Source organism: Hetaerina americana, unplaced genomic scaffold (assembly GCF_022747635.1).
Source record: "Hetaerina americana unplaced genomic scaffold, ioHetAmer1.1.p SCAF_39, whole genome shotgun sequence".
In the NCBI taxonomy this organism is placed as follows: Eukaryota; Metazoa; Arthropoda; class Insecta; order Odonata; family Calopterygidae; genus Hetaerina; species Hetaerina americana.
Window position 1 is genome coordinate 356,086 of NW_027286974.1, and position 27,183 is coordinate 383,268.

The 27,183-nt window shown below is 35.2% G+C and overlaps 1 protein-coding gene across 1 annotated transcript in view; it reads right to left on the bottom strand.

Annotated features, from left to right (window-relative positions):
• LOC139691666 (uncharacterized) overlaps positions 1–27,183 on the bottom strand; it is a 56,262-nt gene that overhangs the window by 18,011 nt on the left and 11,068 nt on the right. Inside the window, exons 6-10 of the mRNA XM_071589510.1 lie at positions 26,015–26,253; positions 18,751–18,919; positions 18,557–18,685; positions 17,924–18,080; positions 17,098–17,632 (exon numbers count right to left, since the gene is read on the bottom strand). Of these exons, the coding sequence (XP_071445611.1) occupies positions 17,098–17,632; positions 17,924–18,080; positions 18,557–18,685; positions 18,751–18,919; positions 26,015–26,253 (1,229 nt within the window). The remainder of the gene's footprint in view (positions 1–17,097; positions 17,633–17,923; positions 18,081–18,556; positions 18,686–18,750; positions 18,920–26,014; positions 26,254–27,183) is intronic.

A 27,183-nucleotide genomic window follows, 5' to 3' on the forward strand; every position in this document is an offset into this window, starting at 1 on the left:
TAACATAACTTAACATACGAAATGCAAATGCCCTGCTATAAAGTTGTATACTTAGTTTTTTCAGCGGTTTTAATAAATTTTAAATCAAGTTCAATAAATGTTGACATATTGCATTATTTTTCTAACGTTAGATTGTCCAGTAAAGCATTCTGCGTACTCTAAAACCTTCATAATGTGCGATAAACACGCATTTGAAGTCTGCAGATTATGTTTTAACACTCGCGGTCTGTTGATCAATGTTTTCGGCGAGAATAGTAAATTACAAATCATGCTGGAAAACACTATAGAGGATATAATAGATGCCTAAGTAAGCTCAGTTGTCTGCTTTAGGTGTTTCAAAAATTGTGTTTGTGAGATATCTTAAATGAATTGGTATTTGGTTAATATATTCTGTACATTGTTGTCTAAATGTATGTTGAAGTTTAGGCGAGAGGACTTACGTGCATTCTATTGTTAATACATGGTTATGGCATATTCATTGAGGTTGTGGAGGATGAAAATTATCCCTGGTTGGTATGTTCTGCCTTCATGGAGAAGCTAACCGAATTCTATAATCACATCCAAGAGGGGAAGCTATCTTTCTAGGAGTTATGTAATAACCAATCGAGAAGAGGTCAGTTGTATCTAATAATATGAACAATATTAATAAGGAGGACAAATTTGGCTAAAAATTAATATTTGCTGTCATGTTCCTCGATTAAAATGTAAATATATCATTTTACGGTCTCTGCGATTTATGGCAGTCATTTGAATTTTATCGAAAAAACCACTTTTTCAGGATAGAGTAATGTAAATATTGAAATTCGAATTTGATTTTATGTACAATTTATCTAAAAAGGTGGTGTTGATTTTTTCAAAAGTGTTGAAAATTCAGTTTCATTGACTTTGGAACTTGAATGACAAAAAAACACTTGCACATCATTGCAAAAAATTGGCTTTTTGGGTGAAAAATAGTCAGCCCTTCTTAGTCTTTAAAGCAGTTTGCATCATTTATTTATTTAGTTCCATAATAGTATCAAGCCGATGACTTTGGAAAAATAAAAAACATTGTTCCTTCCTGTATAGTGCACCAATGTCACCCCAACCCTTTAGATTTTCCATATCCTCACACCCTATCTTGTCAAAGGTTCCCTTTTCTAAAAGTGAATTGCCTCTGTTTATTATTTAACTAATTACATATTCGGCTGTTGTATTTCTTTGGCAAGATTAATAAAATGGATATTTGAATAAATGAATTATGGCATTTTAATGGTTTGTAATTCATTCCTGGTGAACCTGAGAAATAGTATTCTGACAGCTTGATTGGCAGTGATTCTATTGCCAAGAGGGCTGTGGCATCCCAGATGACATGATCATTGTCAAAGAGGAGGTTGAAATTGCCATAACATGATCCACTTCTCCAGTAGGGGATATTCATTCATCAACTGTTGCATCAATGAAGCAAGATAGAAGTCATGGGTCAGACATGGTAACATTGTAACTGATCATACATATTCCAGCATTAAAATAATGTGCATTCTTGGGGAAAATAAATTTATAATTTAAATCACTTGTACAAATTCATTTAATTCTTCACCTCCTCTCCCTTCTGAGTTCTCTTCCCCTGAAAGTATGATAGGTGCAGCAAGCCAATGACATTGGACATATGACAATTAGTCTGCATTAGTGTATAGTGCACCAATTCCTCCCTTACTTTTTAGACTTTCCATAGCCTCAGACGGCATTTTTACAATTCTTTTTACACTAGTTGTGTAAACTTATTATTTAATGCTTAATTCTACTTAAATCTCAGTATTTATTATCTAACTTATACGTATCTGAGTGACCTGACAATTTTCATGCATACCTATGTCTCTTAGTGTCAAAACAAGGAGTAGGTAATGGCTAATCTCCATCTTTAAACTGCAGAACTCAATTCCTTTCTCCATGTGATGATTTCTTGTGCATAAACTCTCGTCTCCGAACTAAACACCATCTCTTCTTTGCCATTTATCTTATTACAATTTTAAATCACTATCATATGTTAGAAATGCTGCCCTATTTTCCCGAATGTACTCATGATTTATTGTCCTATAAAGGTGGAAAATCCAATCAATCAATTTTTTTCTCTTTATAATTGCATGGTAAGTAGACCAGAATGATGATCAAGGGTGTCGATTCCATATGCACTTATACCAATAATAATTTATCAGTTGATAGGTCTATGATAACTTTACTTTTATCAACATTTTCATTTATTATTTTGTCCATCCTCAATATAATATCATGAATATCAGAGTTACAGGGCGCGTTAATTTGTAATGCCAGGGTCCATCCAAGACAAAGCCACACAGGTTTTGAAATAAATGATTAGAAGTTTAATGACATGTTATTTAGATGGAATATTTATTCACCTTATGCATGTGATTCAAAGGAAGAAAAAGTAGCAAAAATTCACCTAGAAAATAGGATTATTTACTGGGAAGCCTTGGTTTGAGGAAGGTAGAGGAAGGGGTGTGCGAAGATGATGGGATATACCTTGGGGAGGAAAATCACCCCCTCCATATCTCTCTCCCCCTTGTCCTCTAAACACAATTTTGAAACTTCTTTGAATGGATGGTATGTCATTTTTTCTTCTCTTTGATATCAGCCCTATTGTTTTAAGAATCCAACTTACCTGCAAAGGGTAGGACATACTTCTGCCTGTCTCTTTCACACCTCTGACTCTGAAGGCATTAGTTCAAGCTCCTCAGATCAGCTAAGCTCCATTATGGAGAAGTTCATATGGGCCAAGTGCCTTCCCATATGGAATGATTTTGAATACATGTTACATTATTATATGTTATCATTTTGAAGTGTGTGTTTTTTAACATAGTTAGACCTTAAATAACATATACGTGTGTATATATGTATATGTGTATGTGTGTATATATGTGTATGTGTGTATGTATATATATATAAATATATATATATATATATATAATGTAAGCATCTCATTTATGTGAATATTAATGTTGGTAAAGAAGGAACTAATTAAGTGTAGATTGAATAATTATCTCTTTTTTAAAAGAAATTTATATAAAATAACAATTGTTGATTATGAAGCTTTAACATTATCATTCTTAAAAATATATTTCACATATATATATTGTCTGTCATCAGTATGCATAGAGGAATGATTTTGTATACATATTACATTATTATATGTTATATGTATGTTATTATTTTGAAGTGTCTTCATGTGTGACCTTAAATAACTACTCTTAATAAACCTTTTGGAACATATATTGCAAATGAATGGCTTTTCACTGGTGTATCAACTTGTGAGACTTAATCTGACTGTTGAAAGTGAATTCTGTATCACATATGTGACGCATATGTGGCTTCTCACCAGTATGTGTCAACATGTGAGTCTTCAAATTACACTTCTGGGTAAATGTTTTTTGACATATCCTGCACTTGTGTGGCCTTTCACCAGTGTGTATTAACATGTGAGTCTTTAGACTACTACTCTGGGTAAAAGTTTTTTGACATATCCTGCACTTGTAAGGCTTTTCGCCAGTGTGTGTCAAGATGTGTGACTTTAGATTGCTCTTGACAGCGAATGCTTTTAGACACAACTGACACTTGTGTGGCTTGTCACCAGTGTGTGTCAACATGTGAGTCTTTAGAGTAGAACTCTTGGTAAAGGAATTGTGACATATCCTGCACTTAAAAGGCTTGTCACCAGTGTGTGTCAACATGTGAGTCCTTAAACTAGAATTTATGGTAAATGTTTTCTGACATATCCTACACTTGTATGGCCTATCACTAGTGTGTGTCAACATGTGCCTCTTTAAAGTACCAATACAAGTAAATACTTTAGAACAGATCTCACATATGTGTGCCCTTCCTTCAGTATGTGTCAACACGTGCATTTGTAAATGTATCTTTCCAGCAAAACCTTTAAAACACAATGCACATTGGAAATGTTTTTTCCGAGTATGTGTCAACATGTGAATTTTGAGTTTACTTAAATATAGAAAGTTTTTGGAGCAGAATTCACATTGGTGCTTCTTCTTAAGAGCATGCACCAATTTGATATGACTTGCAAGGTCAATTTTTCTCTTAAATACCTCCAAACAAATATCACATCTGAATTGCATCATTTTCTTTAGGTGCACTTGCATTACATGATTTTTGAGAAGGTCCTTTTGTTCAAATACCTTGTAGCAAATTTCACAAATATATCTTTGAGAGGCTGAAGCATCTTCCCCTACATTAACTTGTTTTCGGTGTTCATCTGAAAGATTTGAAGGATAAGGTAAAGTATATACTCATTAAAAAATAAATACTTCTGATGAAAAAATTGTTTTCACCAGTTTGAATACACTAATTAATGCAAAATTATAATTATAGATATGCATGTTCACATTCAATCATATATGTGTATATGAATTTGCATACAATCGAATGTCTAGTCTTTTCCTGTAGAAATTCATCACTCTATGTATGCATTTTAGCAACATCAGCTGTGCTTAAATCCCAGGAACAAAGCATGTAATCAAATAATGCTGACCTGAATTGGGCTTTCTAGCAATTTTGGTTTTACCTTCCTCATTGTCAAGTGCTTTCTTTTCAAGGCTCTTTTGAGCCAGAGAAACCCAAAGAAGTTACAGGGAGCTAAACTCAGCCTTTCACGCTATGTTTAGATCTTACTTGGGGAAAAACATAACATATTGAAAGTGAAAATGGTTGTTTTGGGTTATTTCATTTATAATTCCTAACTGATTATATTTAAAATCAGAATAATCAAGCAAACAAAGAAATGGCTTGAAAACACAGCAAGATTATTAAAAGATCTAGTCTGAGTAGCTTAATAATTAATATTAAATATGTTCGTAAATAATTGCAAATAAGGGATGACAATATTATCATCTTTTTGCAATTTATCATACTGTTTTAAATGGCCTTTAAGTTATTTTAAATAAAATTCTATAAAGTTAACTCAGTCTTTCCAAAATGCATTAATGGTACTGCAAGGGTTAATCAACAATAGTTGTATTACACCAGAAAGTAGCAAAAGTGAAGTGACAGCAGAGTCCTTAGCTTTCCTTACCTTGTTCCTGCAACACCTCCCATTCCAGTCTTACTTCCATCTGAGGAATTTCAGTATCACAATCTTCTTTAATGTTTACTTCCTCCTCAGAGAGCATACTTATTTCTGCATCTTCCAAATTATCCTGCAAGATCAAAGAAAAAAAATTACAGATTTTCAGGATATCCATGAAAAATGTTTGAAAAACATGTTTTTTCTAAAATTAAGATGAAAAAAATGTTAACTCGCATACATTAAATTGTTATAACAAATAATGTTTTAGCTGATACCTCTTGAAAAATTTTTTTCTTCAAATAATTTACTTGCATTGGTTTGGATGATAGGATTAATGTATGCAGAGATAATCAGAGACTTGCTGTAAAGTTGTCACCCAGTTCTGTTGAGAAACACAAGACAAATAACTACATATGACTGTACAGGTAGAAAAACTCTTAAAACCCCTTGTTTTAAAAAAATTGATAAACAGAAATGCCCCTTGAGACTTAATTATTCTAAGGCCTCTGTTTAATGGAACAGATAATAAGAATCCATCAAACAAGGCTGTACACTTTGTAAACATGCAATAACTTCATATGCATTGTAATATTGTTTAGGTAATTACCAGTTAAGATGGATTATGGATGGACATAAATACCAAATAAATATTTTGGGACTGCTAACAAAACAAAATCCAGTGACATACTTTACATTAAGCCCCCCTTCATCTCTGAGTACTTTTATCTCTACTTGGTAAATGATTAGCCTTCTGTTTATCCTATTCATTCCTATTTTCTGCATTTTACTCTAGTTCATCCCAATTCAACCTAACAAATGAGCTTTTGAAATCAAGTACTATTATTCAGGGACGGCAACCAACAGCCAAGGTCATTTGCACCATAGGGGATGGATAGGAAAGGTTGAAGGGTGGAGAGAAACCCGGCATTGGCATTAGCCAACTCATTATGAAAGGTGCCAAGAGGTATGCAGCTTAACGTCCCATCTGACGGATGCATAATCACTCAATTGCCCTCTACAAAGCACCTCAAGCTGGGATTGAGATACCTCTGAAAAATATTCTACACTGCCAGGATTTGAACCCAGGCCCTCTGGGTGGGAAGCCAGTACATTAGTCCCCAAACCATCTCGATCCTCTTTTGAAATCAACAAAACAGATAAGTACATACTGATTTTAATATAAATTCTTCTCAATTAATGTTCGCATTAGTTGTTACTAAACTAGACTAAAAATCCTCTATATATTTTTTCCTTGACTATCCTTTTATCGACAAATCCAAAGAACCACTTAAGATGTGCAGTATTTCAAATTTATTGTTCCGTAGTCCTGATATGACCTTTACCTTGTTTGGAAAGGAATTAAAACTTATCATACAAACTTTTCTGGCCAGATTCCTTCCTCTACACTATTACAAATCAGTCCATATACTCTTCCTCCAAAATTTCCCAAAACCTTTTAGTAATTCTGCAAACATATTGTCTACCCCTACTGCCTTATTTAACTTAATCTGCTTTATAACCCTTCTATGTCCTCATTGAGTATGGCTAGACCTAGGCTATCTTCTTCACAGTCATCTTACCTTTCTATGTATAAACTTTTTTAAAACAGTTTTACACAATAGTCCTTTCAATTTTCTTAGATATTTTCTATGTCAGCTATAATCTTAGTCAACTCATCTCTAATTGCTAGCATACATCTTTCCTTCTTACTATCTGGTAGCGATTTAAACCTTGCTGAATAATACCCTAATTTTGTCCAGAATTATATATATCATATCCTTGTATAATCCTGAGAACCCTCATTCTATATGCTACCAAAAATTACCAGGAATTAATAGGCCACCACATTTAACCCATAGCCAATTCAAACCCTTCTTGGAGGCAAAATTTGTACAACTTTCTGGAACATCGACACTCAATCCGAATTCCTTAGAGCATGACAATTCTCAAAGCCACAGTATACATTGCATTCCCTAAAGAATGAAAGCTTAGAAGCCAGGAACTTTAAGCCTACAAACCACAACAAACCTCATCCATTTATTTCCTCTTCCAACTGACCCAACCAGTCTTCATCCAAAATTCTTTCAAATTTAAGGACAAATTATGTCTGCAAAACAAGGGAGATTTGAAAAGTAGGGTCCCTTATTTTTTTTCATGAAAAATGAAATTTATTCTCAATGTTGCAAACATCTTTGGAAAGGTTGAGCATTTAGCTATTTTTCTACATTGTCGTCTTGATAATCAATCACTTTTTGCATCCTTTTGGGCAGCTCTTAATACCAGAATCATACCTTTCTCCTGCTGCATCAGGAAGCCAACTGATGACCGCTTCCCCAATATAAATTCATTGCCATATAGTGAAAGAGTATGTTGAGAGTTGTAAAGACATCAAAAACATGCTAAAAAGTGCAGGTTGTTGTTTGATGCTAGGAAAATTTCCTAGATTAGAAGCCATCAGGGTGGCTGAATTTGCCAGAATCAACGGTGGCCTTAACTGACAAGTTTGCCAACAATAGCCAGGAAATTATTCTTTATGCGATAGAAAAGGCCTTAATGAATACTTAATGAAAACTTTTCTGTGCAGAATATTATGTCAAAGGTTCTTGGTTGCATCAACTTGTCTCATCAAAGGAGAGTGTTTACATCATGACAATACATGTGAACATGGCTTCACATCAAATGATCAGCCTACTTCAGCTGGTCATTTGATGTGAAGATTGATGAATAAAGGTTTGATGAATGAATTTGGCAGGAATATCATCAAAAAACCTCTTTAAAGCCTGGACATTGCCCCCAGTGACTACCACTTGTTTTCTGTTTTCCAAACATGCCTTTGAGGACAGAAGTTCAAGGTAGACGAGGAAGTGCAAGAAGCAGATGTCAGTTAACTGAATGTTGCGGAATGAGAAAGGTATGACTCAAGTATTTAAAAGTGGCTTACATGGATGAAAAATATGAGTGATTGTCAAGGTAACTCGAAATGCTTAGGCTTTCCTGTGACATACAGAAATTTGAGAATAAATATGATATTCATTATAAAAAAAATATAATATCTTACCTTCAAAATTTCCCTTGTAAAATGTGGTACAATAGACCCTTACAATAGAATTTTAACCCTTCAGTCTGAATGAAACAATCACCAGTAAATTTATTTCAACTGGGGCCATCTATCACAAACAAACTCCTACATCCCTTTCTCATTCAGTCTGTGGCCTCTGTTCCTACAAGAACACTACCCTCCAATAAAAATAATGGGACCAGCTACTTGATTGTCTCAGAAAAAGTGGGTACCCTGAAAAGCTGATGAATAATAAAATTCTCAAACCTTAACCTAATAAACTCCTCTCCTTCATCCAAACTGCCTGAAAAGTCCCAACCTGATAAACAGTTCTTTATCCAAAAACCATAAAATTAATTAACCTATGAACTTTTCTCAATTACTCATAAGATTCAGTGCACTAAAGTTTTATTGCTACATTGTCCTTCTATTTTAAATGCCCATAAAACTGGTGGGACATTTGCATCTTCAAGTCCACCTGCAAGTAGCCCCGTCACTTCTAAGCACAGTCAGCAAATGCAACTGCACGTACTGCATTTTTTCAGACCCTTTAACTTTCATCCTATCAAATTTCAACCCAACGCCACCTGCAGCACAAAAAACATTATATTTGAATCTACAGTAACTTCTGTCTAGCCTATTACATCAGTCAATGAAACATAACCCTTTCCCTTTTCATCATATCCAATACTATTGGTTATGATTGGTTACAATGACCTTCCCAAATCCACCAACCAGGGCACCTTCGAATAGTAGAACATCTACTTAGATGTTTTTTCCATCCCATATTAATTGTATTAGAACATTGCATCCAGCCCTATTAGCTGCAGAATAACAGAACACCTAAACAGCATCTCTACAAATCTGATTCACCCTTATAGTCTTTACATGGCACAAACTGTATTTCCTACTTTAAAACTGACAAATCACCACATTAACCTTTTTGAATACACCCCACCTTATTTGAATCACCTCCATGATCCTGACATCTCATTAAAGTCCTTACTTTGCAAAAGCTATGTATTTCCTGTTGTTGAAATTAAAATCATGCTTAAAAGGACACTATTAGAGGGATCTTTAAGTTTTATCAAAGAATTGTTCATTCAAATTCCTAATGACCTCCCCAAATCCACCTACCAGGCCACCTTCGAATAGTAGAACATCTGCTTAGAAGTTTTTTTCACCCCAAATATAATTAAATCTATTTCAAGGCATTTTATCATGCATTACAAAAATTTAATTTTTAAAATTAATACCAAGAATTTTTTCACAAACCTTTTACCTGCCATGCTACACAATAGCCATTACCTATCCTAACAGTTTACTTTGCTTCATAATCCTGGGCACACCTCATCTCATCCTAAGAAATAAATCTCTACATTCAGCTAATTGAATACATGATTCATATCATAAGTGGCATTTTCATGCTTTTGCCATTTTATTTTAAAGGAGTTACATATATGGACCATCGCAAAAATGCTATAAGGCTAAAAATGTCTTGCTCATAAAGACCTATACCATTAACTTGGATAAATACCGTTACATTTATGGCATGATCAATAAACATCTGTTCTTCTCAAGGTAATCATGATTTGAAAAATTAAGCTTTAGTCAATATGGCACAAACACTTCAATTTACCCTCACCTCAAGTAAAGTCCCTTCCTGAATTTGAATAATGTGGTCCACTTCCTCCTTGCTAGCTGGAATTACAATAATCTCTGGTTCTTCAACATCCATCTTGTCCCTTTTCACTGTGATCTGTACATAATTGTTAAAAAGGTTGAAATTTATCAAAAAAATTAGACTAGCAATATCAAAATTGAAATTGAGTGCATGATCATCAATTTGTATTAAATGAAAATGATTGCGATGATTGCAATTTTAAATTAAACAGCAAGGCTTTCATGCTAAAACATTATGCTTATGGCATAGCAGATTTCCATTTAAACATGTGGGCAGACACATACATACACATAGCTAGAAGAGCTAGATATCACAGCAAAAACAAATTAATAAGATAAATAATTGTAAAATCCAAAAACAGATGACCTGTTTGCCAATTTTAATATATAGGGAGTAGAATTATTTTAAGATATGGAGGAATAAAAATGAATTATATAATGTTATAATTGGACATTCCTTGAAGAGAAACTTAAAATCTAAGACATTCCACAATGACTAAATGCAAATTCTTCTTTAATCAGGAATATTCAAAATTGTATGTTTTGACCATATGACCCTATAACTTATACGTTTTAAAAATTAAATGCTAGTCATTTTCTTGGCAAATTGTTTCCAAGGTTAAATAAAAAACTAACATTGAGTATATGTTTACATAAATGAAATATTTCTGCATATAAGTACATCTGTTAAAAACTAATACATTAATGAATCTGACAGAGTGGTAAACACACCAAAAACATAGGAATAACTTTGGCAATGAATTGTAAAAAAATGTATCGAAAATTAATTATTTTTAAAATGTATAAAAAATTAATGTTAAAATATGATGATGAAAACCACGAAAATTGTAATCAGAATAAAGCGCGTAATGGAAAGTCAGACAAAGTAATCTTACCCATGCTCTTATAATAAAGTATAAGTGTAAGTATACAATTTTTTACCTTTCTGCATATCTAATGCATACAATATACGCAATTTTTAAGTCAATGCCCGTATTTGTCATTTTGTCATTAGACATTTAGGAATTTGTACTTTAGAGCGGAAATTCATTTAATAGAAACACGTTTATTAATGAATATACCTTACTTTCCCTAATGCATATTGTTATAACGAACATTGCTCAGATTATTATACAATAAAAACATACGTTGAACAAAACTCACCTTGGAAGAACCAATATTTCTCTCTTCGTGTTTGTTTTCCGCTTGCCTCTCCAACATAAGACTGTTTTCATAGCATTGCTGCTTAAACATATAGAAATCGGTCAGTATTTTAAAGCACTGATAGCAAATAAACCACGGGTGGCTTCCATCCCTCAATACCTATGAAAACACGATTATCAAGCTTATAAACACCACACATCTTCTCTCCAAAGGACTCTAATTATTAACATAGTAATGCAAAGGCATTTTTTGACATAAAACCGGGAACAACCAAAAACTTTGCGGTAAAATTGCGTCATGGTGAAAACGTAAACATGTAATTGATTGGCCTACTTTCAATTCCAATAACTCTTCTATTGCTTCCCGCACCAACTGCTCAGCATCGTCGTTTTCACTAAAAATATTTGTCAACCGACCACCACGGCCAAGCCATAATCTACACCTTAAACTTTCTTGTCGAGCCATCTTCGTAGCACTTAAAACTGTCAACATTAAAAACTCATAAGCAATAAATTCCAAAATGGCCGACAATATATCGATGGGTCGTTCGTTCTGAATCGATAACTAAGCGCGAGGTGTAGAGTCGATCTGGTTATATTTTGGCTCCAAGGAATGACAAAATTCAAATTAATTTCCGCATTATAAAATTTTTTAAACTCTTAGTTAATTGAGTACTTTACTTTCTTACATTCATCAACCGACCACGAGTTTTTAATGATAATCTGCAGAGTTTCATTTCGGCTTTATCGCCCATATTTATCATTTTCAAGTTCTACCAATTAATTACGGAAGAACCTAAAGCTAATTATATGACAACAACGCTCACAATTTACTTGAATTAGCCTAAAAAATTACTAAAACAACTCTATTTAACAACATAACTTCCCAACATGGAACTTGCGTTTCGTTCTCAATCTGTTCATTTTATTTACGTTGTGTAGTGAAAATTGCATAAGCTTATTTTGAGATCTTAATTATCCGACTAACCATAACAAACAACGTTTACTATTAACTTGACAACAATTCACATCATGAGAAAAAGATTCAGTTGGTCAAAGTCCCGTTCCCACGGGTCGATGAATTATTTGGATGTTTATTCACGAAGCAACTGAATGAGAAATCGGGTACATGGAACTTGTAATATTTTGAATACACTCTATGTCTATTGCGCCCAATAACTTTCGCTTGTATGGATGGTTATTCTTACATTTGGTAATCGCATGCAAAACCTATATGAATCTATTGATCCGGATCTTCAAAATGAATGATCGGAACTTATTATTAAACTCTTTGGTTTTTTCGAATTGTATATGATATCAAAGAATGCCCGTCATCCCTCATCAACTAATAAAATTTTATAAAACGGAATTTTTTTTCCTCCCCGTAAATACTAGATTACATTGAAATACACCGACATGTTTGCGATCGGATTAAGATCCTTTATTTCCATAAAAATTAATACCATTGTAATTCAAGTGAACCTCTCAAATGAGAATGACAGATGAGGAACGGAATGCAAGGGTCCAGCTGTCGAGTTGTTTACCTTGATGTTTCGGCAGTTTTATTAAATTTTAAGTCTTTTACAAGGTACCTGTGCCATATTGCATTATTGATGTAAGTGAGATTGTTCAGTATATCATTCAGAGTAGTCTAAAACTTTCATAATGTGCGATAAAGGCGAATTTGAAGTGTGCAGATTGTGTTTAAACAGTCGTGGACTGTAAATCAAAATTTTCGGCGAGAATAGTGAATTACAAATAATGCTGGAAAAGACTATAGAATATTTATAGATTTCAAAGTAAGTTAAGTTGTCTGTGTTTAGTGCTTAGATTATTATGTGTGCAAAAAATCTTATATGAGATAGAATGTCGTTTGTATGTCCCGTACACTGTTGTGTAAAAGAAAGAAGGTGATATTAAGGCCAGAGGATTTAGTGCGTTCTTTGGTGAATATCTGTTTATGAAATTTTATTGATTTCCAATCTGTGATATATTCCCTAGATACTATTTCCACCCACCTTCGTATAAACAAAGGTAGGTGTTCGTTATTATGGCAGTTCGATTAGATTTTTCCATAAGATCAAGATAATAATAGTATAATGGCTCTACGTAATAATCTTAAGATATTCTACCTCCCAGATTTTCCTATGCCCCTTACTAGTTGATAACTATTACAGCAGTTCATCAAGTGAGACTGATTTCATGAATATGACAAAATGATATTCCCCTACGAACGCACGTATATTACATAAATATGTATGATCATAACCGAATATATTTAAATAAATTTACCTCAGGTTAATGAAATGAATAATATTAGCATGAAGTCATTAATCTATGTTGGAATATAGGTCAACATTTATCGAAGTTCAGAAACGGGGACGTCAACTATCGAATAATTAATTTGACGTGCACTCAGAAAGAAACCGAATGAAAAAACGGCACAGTAGAATTTATAATATATTTGCATTACCCTAGGAATAAGACGGCTAATAGATGGCTGTATTATTGGTTAATCCATGAATGTTTTCTTCGTAAACAATGCTTATTGTAACTCTGTTGACACGGATCTTTGAAATGAAACAACGGAACAGCAATGTTTTCATTCATTTATTTCAATGCCTATTCAAATGATTTCATTGATACTACAAAAGGCCATAAATATCTTAAGAAAGGCGGATTCCGATTATCCATGACTCAGCCTTGAATTAAATCTGAGTAATCGAGAGGAAGGTTTTCATATGTGAGATCTGGAATAAGATCCTCTCTTTTACACCAACCCATTCCATTTCCATTCGAAACAAATGAAGAATTAAATGCAAGTAACAAGCAGACGAGTTACGTATTTTGTGTGTTATTGCTATATTTAAAACTTTAAATGCTCTGTGAAGTAATGTGTGAAAAATGGCCGCGTACTTCTATAGTTGGTTTTTAGTTCAACTCTTCTGTAGACTTGAAAACGATCAGACTCTCCGATATAGCGGTACTTAAAGTTTGCAGACTGTGTTGTATTTGTCGTGACGTGTTCATCGATGTTTTGGCGAGAAGACTAATTTACAATTCATGCTTGAAAACAAAAAAAGAGGATTTAGCAGATTATAAAGTAGGTTCAGTAGTCTATTTCGCTAGCTCTTTTAATTGTGAGTTTGAGAAATTTCCCAGATCTTTCGAATGAATGAACGGAACATTTACGAAGTAATTATTTTTTTTGTTTTACACTTTATATCAAAGAATGCCTGTCATACTTCATCGCCTAATAAACATGTATAAAAGGGTTGATTTTTTTCATTTACATAATTACTAGATTAAATTGAAATAGCCCCAAATATTTGGGATCGGACTAAGATCATTTATTTTAATCCATAATATAACTTTTCAAATGAGTATAACAAATGAAAAACGAAATGCAAATGTCCTACTATAACGTTGTTTACTAGGTTTTCTTAGGCTGTGTTAATAACTTTTAATACTAGTTCAATACATTTTGGCAAATTGCATTTTTTCTCTGACATTGGATTGTCCAGTAAAGCAACAGTTGATCAATGTTTTCGGCTAGAATTGTAAATTCCAAATAAATTTAGAAAATACGATAGAGGATTTAATAGATGCCAAAGTAGGTTGTCTTGCTAAGTGGTTTAAAAATTTTGTTTGTTAGATATCTTAAATGAATTGGTATTAGTTTAGGAGTTACGTGCAATCTGGTGTTAATACATGTTAATGGCATAGTCTATTAGGTTGTGGAGGATGCATATTATCCCTGGTTGGTGTGCTCTGCCAGCATGGAGAAGCTTACGGGACTCCGGCAGCCTAAGGGTCGATGTGCCGAGTGATTTGTTTGCTTTTTATAATCGCATCCAAGAGGGGAAGCTATCCTTCAAGGAAATACGTAATAACAAATTGAGAAGAGGTCAGTTGTATCTAAAAATATGAACGATATCAATAACGAAGACAAATTTGGCTAAAAATTAATATTTCCTTACATGTTCCTTGATTAAATGTAGAAAAAACATTTTATTGTCTCTCCGATCGAAGGCAGTCATTTGAAATGTCATCGAAAATACCACTTTTTCAGGATGAAATAATGTTAAAATTAGAGGAATTCGAGTTTAATTTTATGGACAATTAATCAATATAGATGGTTTGGTTTTTTTCAAAAGTGTTGAAAATGCAGTTTCATTGACTTTGCAACTGCAATGACAAAAAGTATTTGCACATTTTGCAGAAAATTGGCTTTTTGGGTGAATAATATAGTCACCCCTTCTTACTCTTTTAAGGAGTTTTCATCATATATTTATTAGGTCCAATAATACTATCAAGCCGATGATTTTGGACAAATAAAAATTATCTGCCTTCCTGTTTAGTGCACCAATGTCACCCGTACTCATCACACTTTCCATAACCTCACACCATATCTTCTCAGTGGTTCTTTTTTTCTAAAAATGATTTACGTCTTTTTTATTTAACTAATTACATAGGCTGCTGTGGTAATTCTTTGGCAAGATTAATAAAATGCAACAGATTTCATTTTGGTATCCTTACCAAAACTTACATTTAAAATTTAGACCACCATGCTATAATATGTAATCTCTATTATGAATAGTTGATGTCAGCAATTTAATTGGCTTTTGGTAAAATTGTTACTTTTTTGCAAAATGAAAGAATTTTGACATAAGGATTAATTGCACTGATAGTCTAATTTTCAAATGTTGACCATAGGATGTTAATGAATTATGGCATTTTAATGCTTTGCAATACATTCCTGTTGAAACCAAGAAAGAGTATTCTGATGACTTGATTGCCATTGCCATTAGTTGATCTACTTCTCCAATAGGGGATATTCATTCATCAATTGTTGCATCAATACAGGAGGGTAGCAGTCATTGCTTAGACAATGAAGAGGCAGGTAATATGGTAACTGATCATACATATTCCAGCATAAAATAATGAGCATTCTTGTGGAAAATAAATTTATAATCTAATGCGCTTGTCCAAATTCATTCAATTCTTCAACCCCTCTCCCTTCCTAGTACTCTCTCCCTGAAAGTATAATATGAGTAACAAACCAATGGCAGATAAATGACAATCAGTCTGCATTACTGTATGGTATACCAACTCCACCCTTACCCTGTGGACTTTCCATAGCCTCAGACAGCATTTATACATTTCTTTTTATGCTAGTTTAATTTGTGTTAAACTATTATTCAATTCTTAATGCTTAATTCTACTTAATCTCAGAATTTATTATCTAACTAATGCCCCTCTGGGTCACCTGGCATTTTGCATGCATACCTATTTCCTTTAGTGTCAAAAAAGGAAAAAGTAATGGTTACCCTCCATTTTTAACCTGCAGAATTCATTTCTTTTCTCCATGCGGTGATTCCTTGTGCATAAACTGTAGTCTCTGATGTAATCACCATCTATTCTTCACCTTTTATCTTATTCTAATCTTAAATCTCTATCGTATGTTACAAATGCTGCCCTACTTTCCTGCATGAACTCATTATTTATTATGTCCTGTAAAGGTGGTAAATCCAATGAATTTCTTTCTGCTTATGATTCCTTGGTGTGTAGACCAGAATGATGATCAAGGGTGTAGATTCCAGGTGCACTTCTGCCAATTATATTATCAGTTGATTGGTCTATAATAACTACGCTTTTATCAACATTTTCATTCACTAATTTGTCCATCCTTAAACATAATATCATGAATATCAGGGTTTCAGGCCTCATTCTTTCGTAATGCCAGGGTCCATCTAAGACATAGCCTCACAGGTTTTGAAATAAATGATTAGAAGTTTAATGACATGTTATTTGTATGGAATATTTATTCACCTTATGCATGTGATTCAAAGGAAGAAAATGTAGCAAATATTGACCTAAAAAATAAGAACTTTTACTGGAAAGCCTGGGTTGGAGATAGGTAGAGGCAGGGGGATGGGAAGATGATATGATATACTTTAGGGAGGAATATCACCCCCTTCTCTCCCACACACACTTTTGAAATACAACTTCTTGGAATGGATGGTATTTTCTCTTATTCTCTTTGATTTCAGCCCTATTGTTTTAAAGAATCCACTACACCCGCAAAGGGCATGGCACACTTCCACCTGTCTCCGTCATACCTCTGACTCTGGCGGCATGTGTTCAAGCTCCTTGGACCAGCTGAGTTGCATCACGGAGGAATCCATATGGGCCAAGTGGCCGGAGTCCATCGTGGATGAAGACAGAAGCTCCTGCTGACCTAACTTGAGCGATTTGGTACCGGGGGTCAGTTCCTCCCAGGGTGCCATCTCATTATTCCCATTGCATCTCGGCTCCTCAACACGAATGACCTCCGACCCAACTGCCACCTTGGCAGATGATGCGGTGGCACTGCTGGGAATTTTGCCGGAATCGATTTGGTATGGAGTCACAAAGATGATTCCCAACACCTCCATACTTTCCTTGCTGTTCTCCAGCAACTTCCTGGTTCCCCTCTCCTCCTCTGACTTGCCCTGAGTGTCATTAGAGATCTCCTTGGAGATCATCGCCTCTGTGGCTGACTCCTTGATGGAGAGATATGGGTGGGCAGACAGCAAGGATGGTATGTGCCTCGGCTGGTACTGGTTCTCAGCGGTGCTGGCCATTCCATCCCCTGGGCTCACCCATGGACGGGCCCTGGCTGGTCAGGGATGGTGACCCTGGGGTCTTCTTCAGTATATCCAGCAAGATCTCCATGCTAGAGCTGCTGTCCTCCATCAGGTTGAGCTTCATTCCATTCACCTCGAACTGGCTATAGAAGGGCGATTGGTTGAAAAAGTCGTCACAAAACTCGCAGAAGGGTGAATGGCTCCTGTTCTTCGAAGGCTTGGACCACGGGGACAGTGGATCATTCCTAAAGTAGCAAGAGCAGCCTGTGTCCCTATCCTGACCTTCCTCCTCCTCTCTCACTTGACCCCTGTCAGCCACCTTCCTTGGCTGGGGCACTCCCTCCTGGGCAGGCACCTTGGGGGAACTGTCACCCTGGTACCCCTCCAGGCCTTCAGCTTGGCCAGATAGGCACCAGCTGCAGCAGATGCCTCTTCCGCATCAAGCGACTCAGAGTCTGTGGACACAGAGCGTGTTCCTAGTAGAGCAGATGGATGAGTCAAATGGGCGAGTCACAGACCTTGCCTGGTGGTAACGGTGGTGGAGATGCGACCCCCCCAACAAGTTCACCAGGTGATGGTGTCCAGTGAAAGGGGTTGAGGTATAGACCATTCCGTGACCAGCCAGCTTACCCCTCTAAGGGTGCGTCTTCTTGGCAAGGAGGGTGTAGCTCCCAATGAGGGCGAAGGCAGGATTCGAGGGAGGTAGAGGAGAGACAGTTGGCCAGCGAGGTCAGCTCCAGGAGGAGGTTGAGTGGGGAGGCAGAGTTCGGGGGAAAGAAAAAGCTCCAGCCTACATTTGTGACAAGAGGCTGGAGGCAGGGATAACCTCCTCCATCTCCACAAGCCACGAAATACACTCATTCTTCTCCACCAGGGTATGGACCTTCAGAGTAATGGGTATCGTTTCGATGCTCGGTTTGCTGTTGTCTTCATCATATTTGTTCTTCCTCACCTCTCCTCATCTTTATCTCCTCCTTGTCTTCATCATCATTCATATATTCCTCTTCCTCCTCCTCTTCCTCGAGCTCAATTGTCCCGCTCACATCAGAAATGGAGATTTTGGTGATAGTTGAGGTAAAAACTTGGGAAACACAATGTTGGGTGGTGAAACAGGGCTTCCTAGCAAAATTGCCATGGTGGAAATACTATGACAATCACTGCTGGGACCGGAGAATGCCATCATAGAGCCAATCATAGGTGAAGACATGTCCAACTGCCCAGAGAAGGATGCAATTAACTTACTGCTCTGATTAATCTTCCACTTCAGCACTTCATTCTTCAGGACAAGCTGCTCTTTCTGATGGCATTCCCTTTCCTAATTCTCAGACAAATACTTCACTATATCTTGTAGTTTCCTTTCTGTGGCCACCTTCCTCTGGAGTTGAGCCTCTAGGTCCTCCACTTGGGCATGCAAAGCTGCATTGCATGCAAAGGCACTGTTGAAAGCCTCCAATTTCTGTCAATGTGCCTCCATTTTCTTCCAGTGGTCATGCAATTTCACCCTCACTAATAAAAGAAAAAATAGATATTGATTTTGTGAATAGTTCTGTCAAGGGAATATAGTCTACTCCTAATGTTCATATTTCTTCTTCCTTAATTACATTTCTATGCCATTGTACTTATACTTGGACCTAACCATGTTTGGCATTAGTCCTTCACCAAACAGTGCCTCTATACATTACTTCCATCTCCCTTTGATTTTTTCTGTTGTAACTGTTATGTTGCCTTTCCTAACTTATATCTTACCATTTATGCAGATCATCCCTTTTCACTTCCTTATAGGCCTTTTACCTTACTGTACAGTGTACCTATTTCACCCTTCCTCTGTAAACTTTCCATATCCTATCACTGTATGTTCTATAATGCTACTTTTGCTTTATTTAATTCCCTTCTCAATTGATTATTTAACTCTTTGTTCTTCATTTTGCTTAACTCTGTATTTACATTCTTCTATTTTATTTTTCATCTTTGTAATGATCTCATCCCTGGTCCATTGTTCCCTTGTACTTTTCCCACTAATGGTTCCTATAGTATCTTTTGCACCTTTCGATATCCCTTTCTATTTACATTGCCAATTTTCTTTGATAGTAATTACGTCATTATTGTCTTCCATGATTTTTCTCTACATCATGCCAGCTCCTCTGCTTGTAAATCCATTTAATTCTTTTACAATCCATTTTCTAACCTACCTTCCCTTCCTTCTCTTTTTGAAATGGATGCCACATTTCAAACTAAATTGTAGTCCGAGTCCCATCAGCTCCCTTGAAGCTATGTGCATTTATCACACTGTTCACAAATTGATGTATCAGAAATGGTTTCTGTGGAGGAAATGCGGTATCCCAGAACATCATAAAGATAATATGAAAAACAGAGCATGCCCAGAGTGGCATGCTGGGGAATCTAACATAGATCCCAAACCCTAAAAATGTTTTTAATTATATATGAATACCATGCTCATTGTGAGGACATATATGAGCACCAGGTTGGCACGGAAAAATAATTAAGAAAATAAGAAAAAGCACCTCTCTGAAGAGAACTATTTTTTATTTTAACTAGCTGCCAGGAGGTTTGTTTGACCCCTTTCCAGCATATTTTAGGATTTTAAGATTAAGCAAAAAGCAGTCACTGGGTGATAGACATCTTTATCAGTGATTGTTATACTATTATACAAATTAAAATATTGTTTTTATGTGATGTGCATGGTGTAAGAAGTTGTATTGCAAAAATGAATGATATTTTAAGGGTGTGTGATTCTGTACAGTGTATGAACGTCCATGATTATGGGCAAACTGTGATGATCAACGGAGTGTTGTAGGAATGATGTAAAGCTTACTGTGTTGTGATGGTAAAGTTACTATAGGTAATCCATCAGTGTCAAGAGCATTTTATCTCATATCTGTTTTCTTGTATTTGTATGTATGTGTATTGCAAGAGAAGCCTTTGACCACATTTGACCATTGACACCAGAACAATTGCCTGATTTTAGTGTTGAAAATTCTTAAATAAATTAAATACTACTAAAGAATTGCTTGAAAGTTAATATCCAGCTCACTAGGCCCAAAAATCAATTTCAAAAAGATTCAAACCCATAATTTATTGCATTACTTTGGCATAACTTAATTCTGATAAAATTAAAAGGCAAAAATGTAGTTCAACTCACGTTGATTTGACTTGAGAGTCAAGGTTCAAATTTGTTTTTTTTCCAACAATGCGCTTTGAGTTACTTTAATGACCATTAGGCAAATTAAGATATTGGAACATTGAAACTACATGCTCCTGTGATAGTGTGAGATCCCTTGAAATAATGAGTGATTTTGTATCACAGATTGGCTCTATTAAAAACACCCTCTAAATTTGTATTTTGCTTTGTCCAATAAAGCAGGCAAAATAATGAGGATTCTTATGACTTTAAATATATTGAACAGGTCGAGGGATTACTTGACAAAAGTATTTAGGATGAAAATGGATTATGAGAACAGTTTTTATATCAAAATCAGGATTCCCAAGGCATCACTAGGTTTTATCTCCAGTTTTCTTATATAAACCATTGTCACTTTTAATCAATAAAATAATTGTTTAAAAAAAAATTTAAGGATGGTAATGAGGTAGAAAATCAATGAAAAATAGAATAATTTCAGAAAGCATTATGATTAAAAAAATGAGTTGGAAAAATTTTAATTCCAGTTACCTATTTCATTTTTATGTTTTTGGAAGTTATTCCATCAATGAATGAATGTACAGCATGAATTAATATGTGGTAGTAATAAATTTCTACAACAAAATATACATATATTGGTGAAAATAAAAAAAACATGAAAACTTAAAACAGCTTAGGTTTGTTCTGAAGTGAAATTCATATTTTAAGAGTACAGGTCAACTTGAGGGCTTGAAAGAGATAACTTGGTTCAGTCTTAGAAATTGTCCCATTACTTATCCATTTCATAAAGTTAATAAGCACATTATCACATTTTACTTACCAAATCCTGTGGTTAAATTACCTTTTCTAATGGGGATAAAATTTTATTAACCAATTCTAAAATGAAGTATATTAAATGTACCATAGGGCGGAAATACAACTTCCACATCAACTTAAGGGAGTCTTACAATAATAAACTTATTAAATCTGCTTTTAAGAATGGAAAAGTAGGGAAATTATACATTTTAAAGGAATACATTTATCAAAGAACGTTTACTTTTAACTTGCCATCGATTCACATAGTCAGAAAAAGATTCAGTTCGTCAAAGTCCCGTTCCTACGGGTGGAAGAATTATTTTGATGTTTATTCAGGAAGGAACTGAATGAAAAATGACTCCGTGGAACTTGTAATTTTTTTAATATACTATATGTCTACAACGCACAATAACTATTGCTTGTATAAAAACTCGGTTATTCTTACATTTAGCAATCGTTGCAATGATGCATGAAAGGTGTTGCGGGTTGTATTCTTTTGATACAGTTGTTTTGGCAGGCTTTCCTTGCTGAAACACACTTAAATCCATATTTTAATGACTTTTCACATTGACATAACATAATAGGTAATACTATTAAGTAAAATCGGCAATAAGAAATCTCAATTGCCAATTCTTGAAAGAGAGAAATTTTGCACAAAACTTTTTATTTTCTATCTATATTGTATTAAAATTATATATATATATATATATATATATATATATATATATATATATATATATATATATATATATATATATATATATATATATATATATATATATATATATATATTCTACTAGCATTACATGGAAGCCAGTTATAGTGCCGAAGATACCAAGTAGAAACATCTGGTTTGGCAGAATGTCTTTATATTCGAACCCATCCAGAACCCAAAGTACTAAATGTCTAGAAAAGTGAACCTTCTAGGTAGTCCCCCATATTTCCACTTCTTCCATTAGGAGATGGTACTCCTGACTGACTGATCCTGAAGGCAGCTTCCACCAGGGATAACATTGTGCCAATACCTTTTTTTGTGCAGAGCCCGATCCTTTTAACTCTTAACATCCCAAACCCAATTTCTTTAAGATGAACGCATCAATACAATCCCCAGAGTTGTACAGAGAACCAAGGAATGCAATTGCAGTATTCTTAAGGGTTTGTCCAGAAAATAAGTATACTGAGCTCAGGAAAAAAATATATTACACTTTTACATATCTTAAGATAATTTTCCTCAAATAGGACCCATGTGAGTCAATACACTTGTTCCAGCGGCGTTCATATTCCTGGAACGTTCCCGTGAAGGCATCATTAGGAACCTCTGAGACAAGTCGTCACGGCCTCTTTGATGTCATCATTGAGAACTTTGATCGTCGACGAAGTCCCATATCGCATTCCTTTCAAACTTCTCTCAAGGATCCACATCTCGTCACCCGAAACAACATTCTCTAAAAAATGTAGATCAATTTTGCAGTGATCCCCAAGTTGTGTCACAATTTTCAAACGATTAAGTCTTAGATCATCAGTGAGCACTTTTGGCATGAACTTTGCACAAATTTTTTGCATCTGTAATTGCTCCCTAATAATCTTGTGCAGTATTGTTTTTGGCACATTGCACCACTCTGCTATCATCCGAACGCTAAGACGACGATCAAAGTTCAGTACATTGCGAACTTTTTGGATATTTTCATCGGTGAGTGTCGTTGATGGGCATCCAGGCCGTGGTTCGTCGTCGACCTCTTCTCTGCCCTCCATGAACATCTTGTGCCACCAAAAGATCATGTTTCTGGAATTGGCTGACTCCCGGTAAGCCTGTTTAATCATACCGAAAGTTTTGGTAGACGATTTCCCAAGCTTTACCGCAAATTTGATGGAATAATGCTGCTCCAAAAACTTCAGCATCGTGTTCCGTGACGTGAGTTGAGCGTGGAGGTTCGCGCTAACAGAGCTCCTTACTACACCATAGCTCAGAGCGCTCTATGGCGCTTGCCACTTACACTTACTTTCTGGAAAATCCCTGTATTCTTGACATACAAAATAACTTATGTGGATTTACCCTATAGAAGTTCTTCCAAACTAAATGCAGTATGATTAAAAATGGATTCTAGCTAAGCAAAAACATTTTTGGAGGAATATTTCAACTGATTCAAGAGGAATCCAATCTATTTTGTGCTTATTATTTATTTTTATCCAATCTATTATTTTTGTGCGCAATAATTTAACATCATGAATGAGGTATTGGTCAACCACAAAATGCATCGAAACAGCAGATAAAGCAGGTTTTAGGAGCCTGTGGTTCAGCATCCAAGATATCAAAGTCAAATGCTTCTAGCTTTTCAAAGGGACTTTATATCCCAACCCACTCATTCAAACCCTTATAATGAACAACTTCCATAATATTCTCCACTAAGCAATAAAAGTTTCAGTAGAAAAGTTACACTAGCTCAAAATGTCTACATAGGTAAAATTTTACCATAGCCCTCCCTTTTTCCAGGTCTTCCATAAACAGGGTGTTGCAAACTGAAATAGCTCAATGCCTCATTATCCTGAATGAAACTTCAGCAGAATGTTACAGAGTTCTAATCACTATTTTTGTGCATAACGACATGCTCCAAACTCTTAACATTCCAGTCCACTTTCCCAAAGATGACGTCTGCAATGCAATCCCCAGGATTATCCATCAAGAACCATGGAATACCTACTCAGCATTCCAGTATTAACATAGGGGCACCTATGTAAATATACCTTTACTTCTTCAAAACCAAATGCTTTGTGATTAAAGACAGATGCCTTGTTTTGTCTTACTTTCATAGGCATCATGCAACAATTCTTTCTTCATCAATTAACATTTGTCAACAAACTGCCAAACCATTTTTTTCTACAAACCATATTTTTTCTTCAGTAACATCCTTGGCATCAAAACCCTGCCCACCTTAGGCTTTCTAAACTTACTGACAAGACAAAGAGAAAACATATACAGGATCACACCCAAAAGTGGTAGGGCTGATTTTTTTGCAAGAATTTTATTGATGATATACTTACATTGACTTAATAATCTTCAAAGTATGCTCCTTGAGCTGCTACACACTTAGTATAATGTTGCTCCCATTTCCCGTACATTTGCTGGAAATTTTCTTTAGGGATGCCATTGATGACCCTCGTCAAAGCCTTTCAATGTTTTTCCTTACCCAACTTCACAGAATAATGTTGCTCTAAATTCAGATTCATTTTGTTATCACGTGACGTGGACAAAAACTTGCTTCACTAAAAACGGTGTCCTCACTCAATGACAGCCCACATGCGACTGAGGTTGATGTCAGTCTGTTGCTAAAAACTCCCTCCACTTCACCCTGCCAGACAGACCCCCCTCCAGCACTCTGTTTGCACCAGAGAAAATCAGTCCTACCACATTTAGGTACGACCCTGTACACTCCAAATATCCTGTGAACAAAACAGTTTATATCTTTGTCTTGCATAACCAACTTCGTATCACATCATCTTAATCCTCAAGGAATTTGAAAGCAGGCAAATTTCCAGGCAAAAGGCACAAGACATGAATGTTTTGCCTGGTACAAACTGAACTTAGTAGATAGTACAGAAATGAACTTATTAATAACAATCCTAGCATGAATAATGGACAAATGGGTGAAATAGCTTACTCATGGCCATGGAAGCCTGATAATTGATTAATTTCTAGGATAAGCAAAATTTCAAAAATTATAATAATTAAAAAATATATAATAATATATAATAATATTATATAATAATAAATATAATTATTATATTTAAATAATAATAAAAAAAAGTTATCATTGTTTGAGTTAATGCTGTAATATTAATTCTAACAGGATGAAATATTTTATTTTGATTAATGTTATCATTATATACATAATTATGTAGAGATTGTACACTATGAATGATTTTTTATTTAAAGAAAATAAATAAAACAGGAAAATAATGTCACTTTGTTACAAAATTGTAATTAATGTTTTACAATGGTTTCTTAAGAGTGTAAGGGAATATTTGGGAAGAGTTTAGGAATAACAAATAATCTTCATTATTCTAATGCACTTCAATGCAATTTTTGTTGCCTTTGCAATCTTCTGTTAATAATGCTCCAGGCAATAAATGATATATCTTACATTTTTATCTTCATGTTGCAGAGTGTCTTGTTATGTGCTTCTTTAATTGACCTCTCGTAGCAAATGCTTTCAAACAAAGATCACACTTGTGTGGCTTTTCACCAGTGTGTGTCATTATGTGTGACTTTAGATTACTACTTTGATAGAATGCTTTTGAACAGATGTTGCACTTGTGCCACTTTTCACCAGAGTGTGCCTTCAGATAACAACTCAGGCTGAATGCTTTTGAACAGATGTTGCACTTGTGAGGCCTTTCATCAGTGTGTGTCACCAAGTGTGACATTAGATGACTGTGCCGTTTGAATGCTTTTGAACAAACCTGGCACTTGCGTGGTGTTTCATCAGTGTGGGCAATCATGTGAGACTTTAGATTACTACTTTGAGAAAATGCTTTTGAACAGATTTTGCACTTGTATGGCTTTTCACCAGAGTGTGTCATCAAATGTGCCTTTAGATTACAACTAAGAGTGAATGCTTTAGAACAGATGTTGCACTTATGCGGCCTTTGATCAGTGTGTGTCATCAGATGTGCCTTTAGATTACACCTAAGAGCAAATGCTTTGGAACAGATGTTGCACTTATGTGGCCTTTCACCAGTATGTGTCCTCAGGTGTGACCTTAGATGACTATGGCATTTGAATTCTTGAAGCACGCCATGGTATGGCGTGCTCAGAATATTTGGCACCATCTTGGCGCACACCTTGCACATGGCCAAATCCAGTGAAATAATGCATTGGATGTTGGATGCAGACAGACCCAACTGGTCTGCAATTTCTTCACTGGTTAAGCATTGGTCTGTGTTCAGCAATGTCCTCACTCTGTCCACATTCTTGATCATATCGAGGGCCTCAGTTGCCGTCCTACTGAGTTTTGCACAAAACTTCACAGAATTACGTTGCTCTAAATTCAGATTCATTTTGTTATTCGACGTGGACAAAAAACTTGCTTCACTAAAAATGGTGTCCTCACTCAACAACAGCCCACATGCAACTGATGTTGGTGTCAGTCTGTTGCTAAAACCCCCCTCCGCCTTACCCTGCCAGGCAGACCCCCCTCTAGCACTCTGTTTGCGCCGGAGAAAATCAGTTGTACCACTTTTGGGTGCAACCCTGTACACTCCAAATGTCCTGTGAACAAAAGAGTGTATATCTTTGTCTTGCATCACCAACGTTGCATTATATATTCATCACATCATCTTATTCCTAAAGGAAATTGAAAGCAGGTAAATTTCCAGGCAAAAGGCATGAATGTTTTGCCTTGTACGAACTGAACTTAGTAGATAGTACAGAGATGAACTTATTAATAACAATCCTAGCATGATTGATGGACATGGGTCATATTGTTTACTCATGGCCATGGAAGCCTGATAATTGATTAATTTCTAGGATAAGCAAAATTTCTAAAATTATAATAATAACAAAATATATAATAATATATTACAATATTTAATAATAATATATATAATTATTATATATAAATAATAATCTT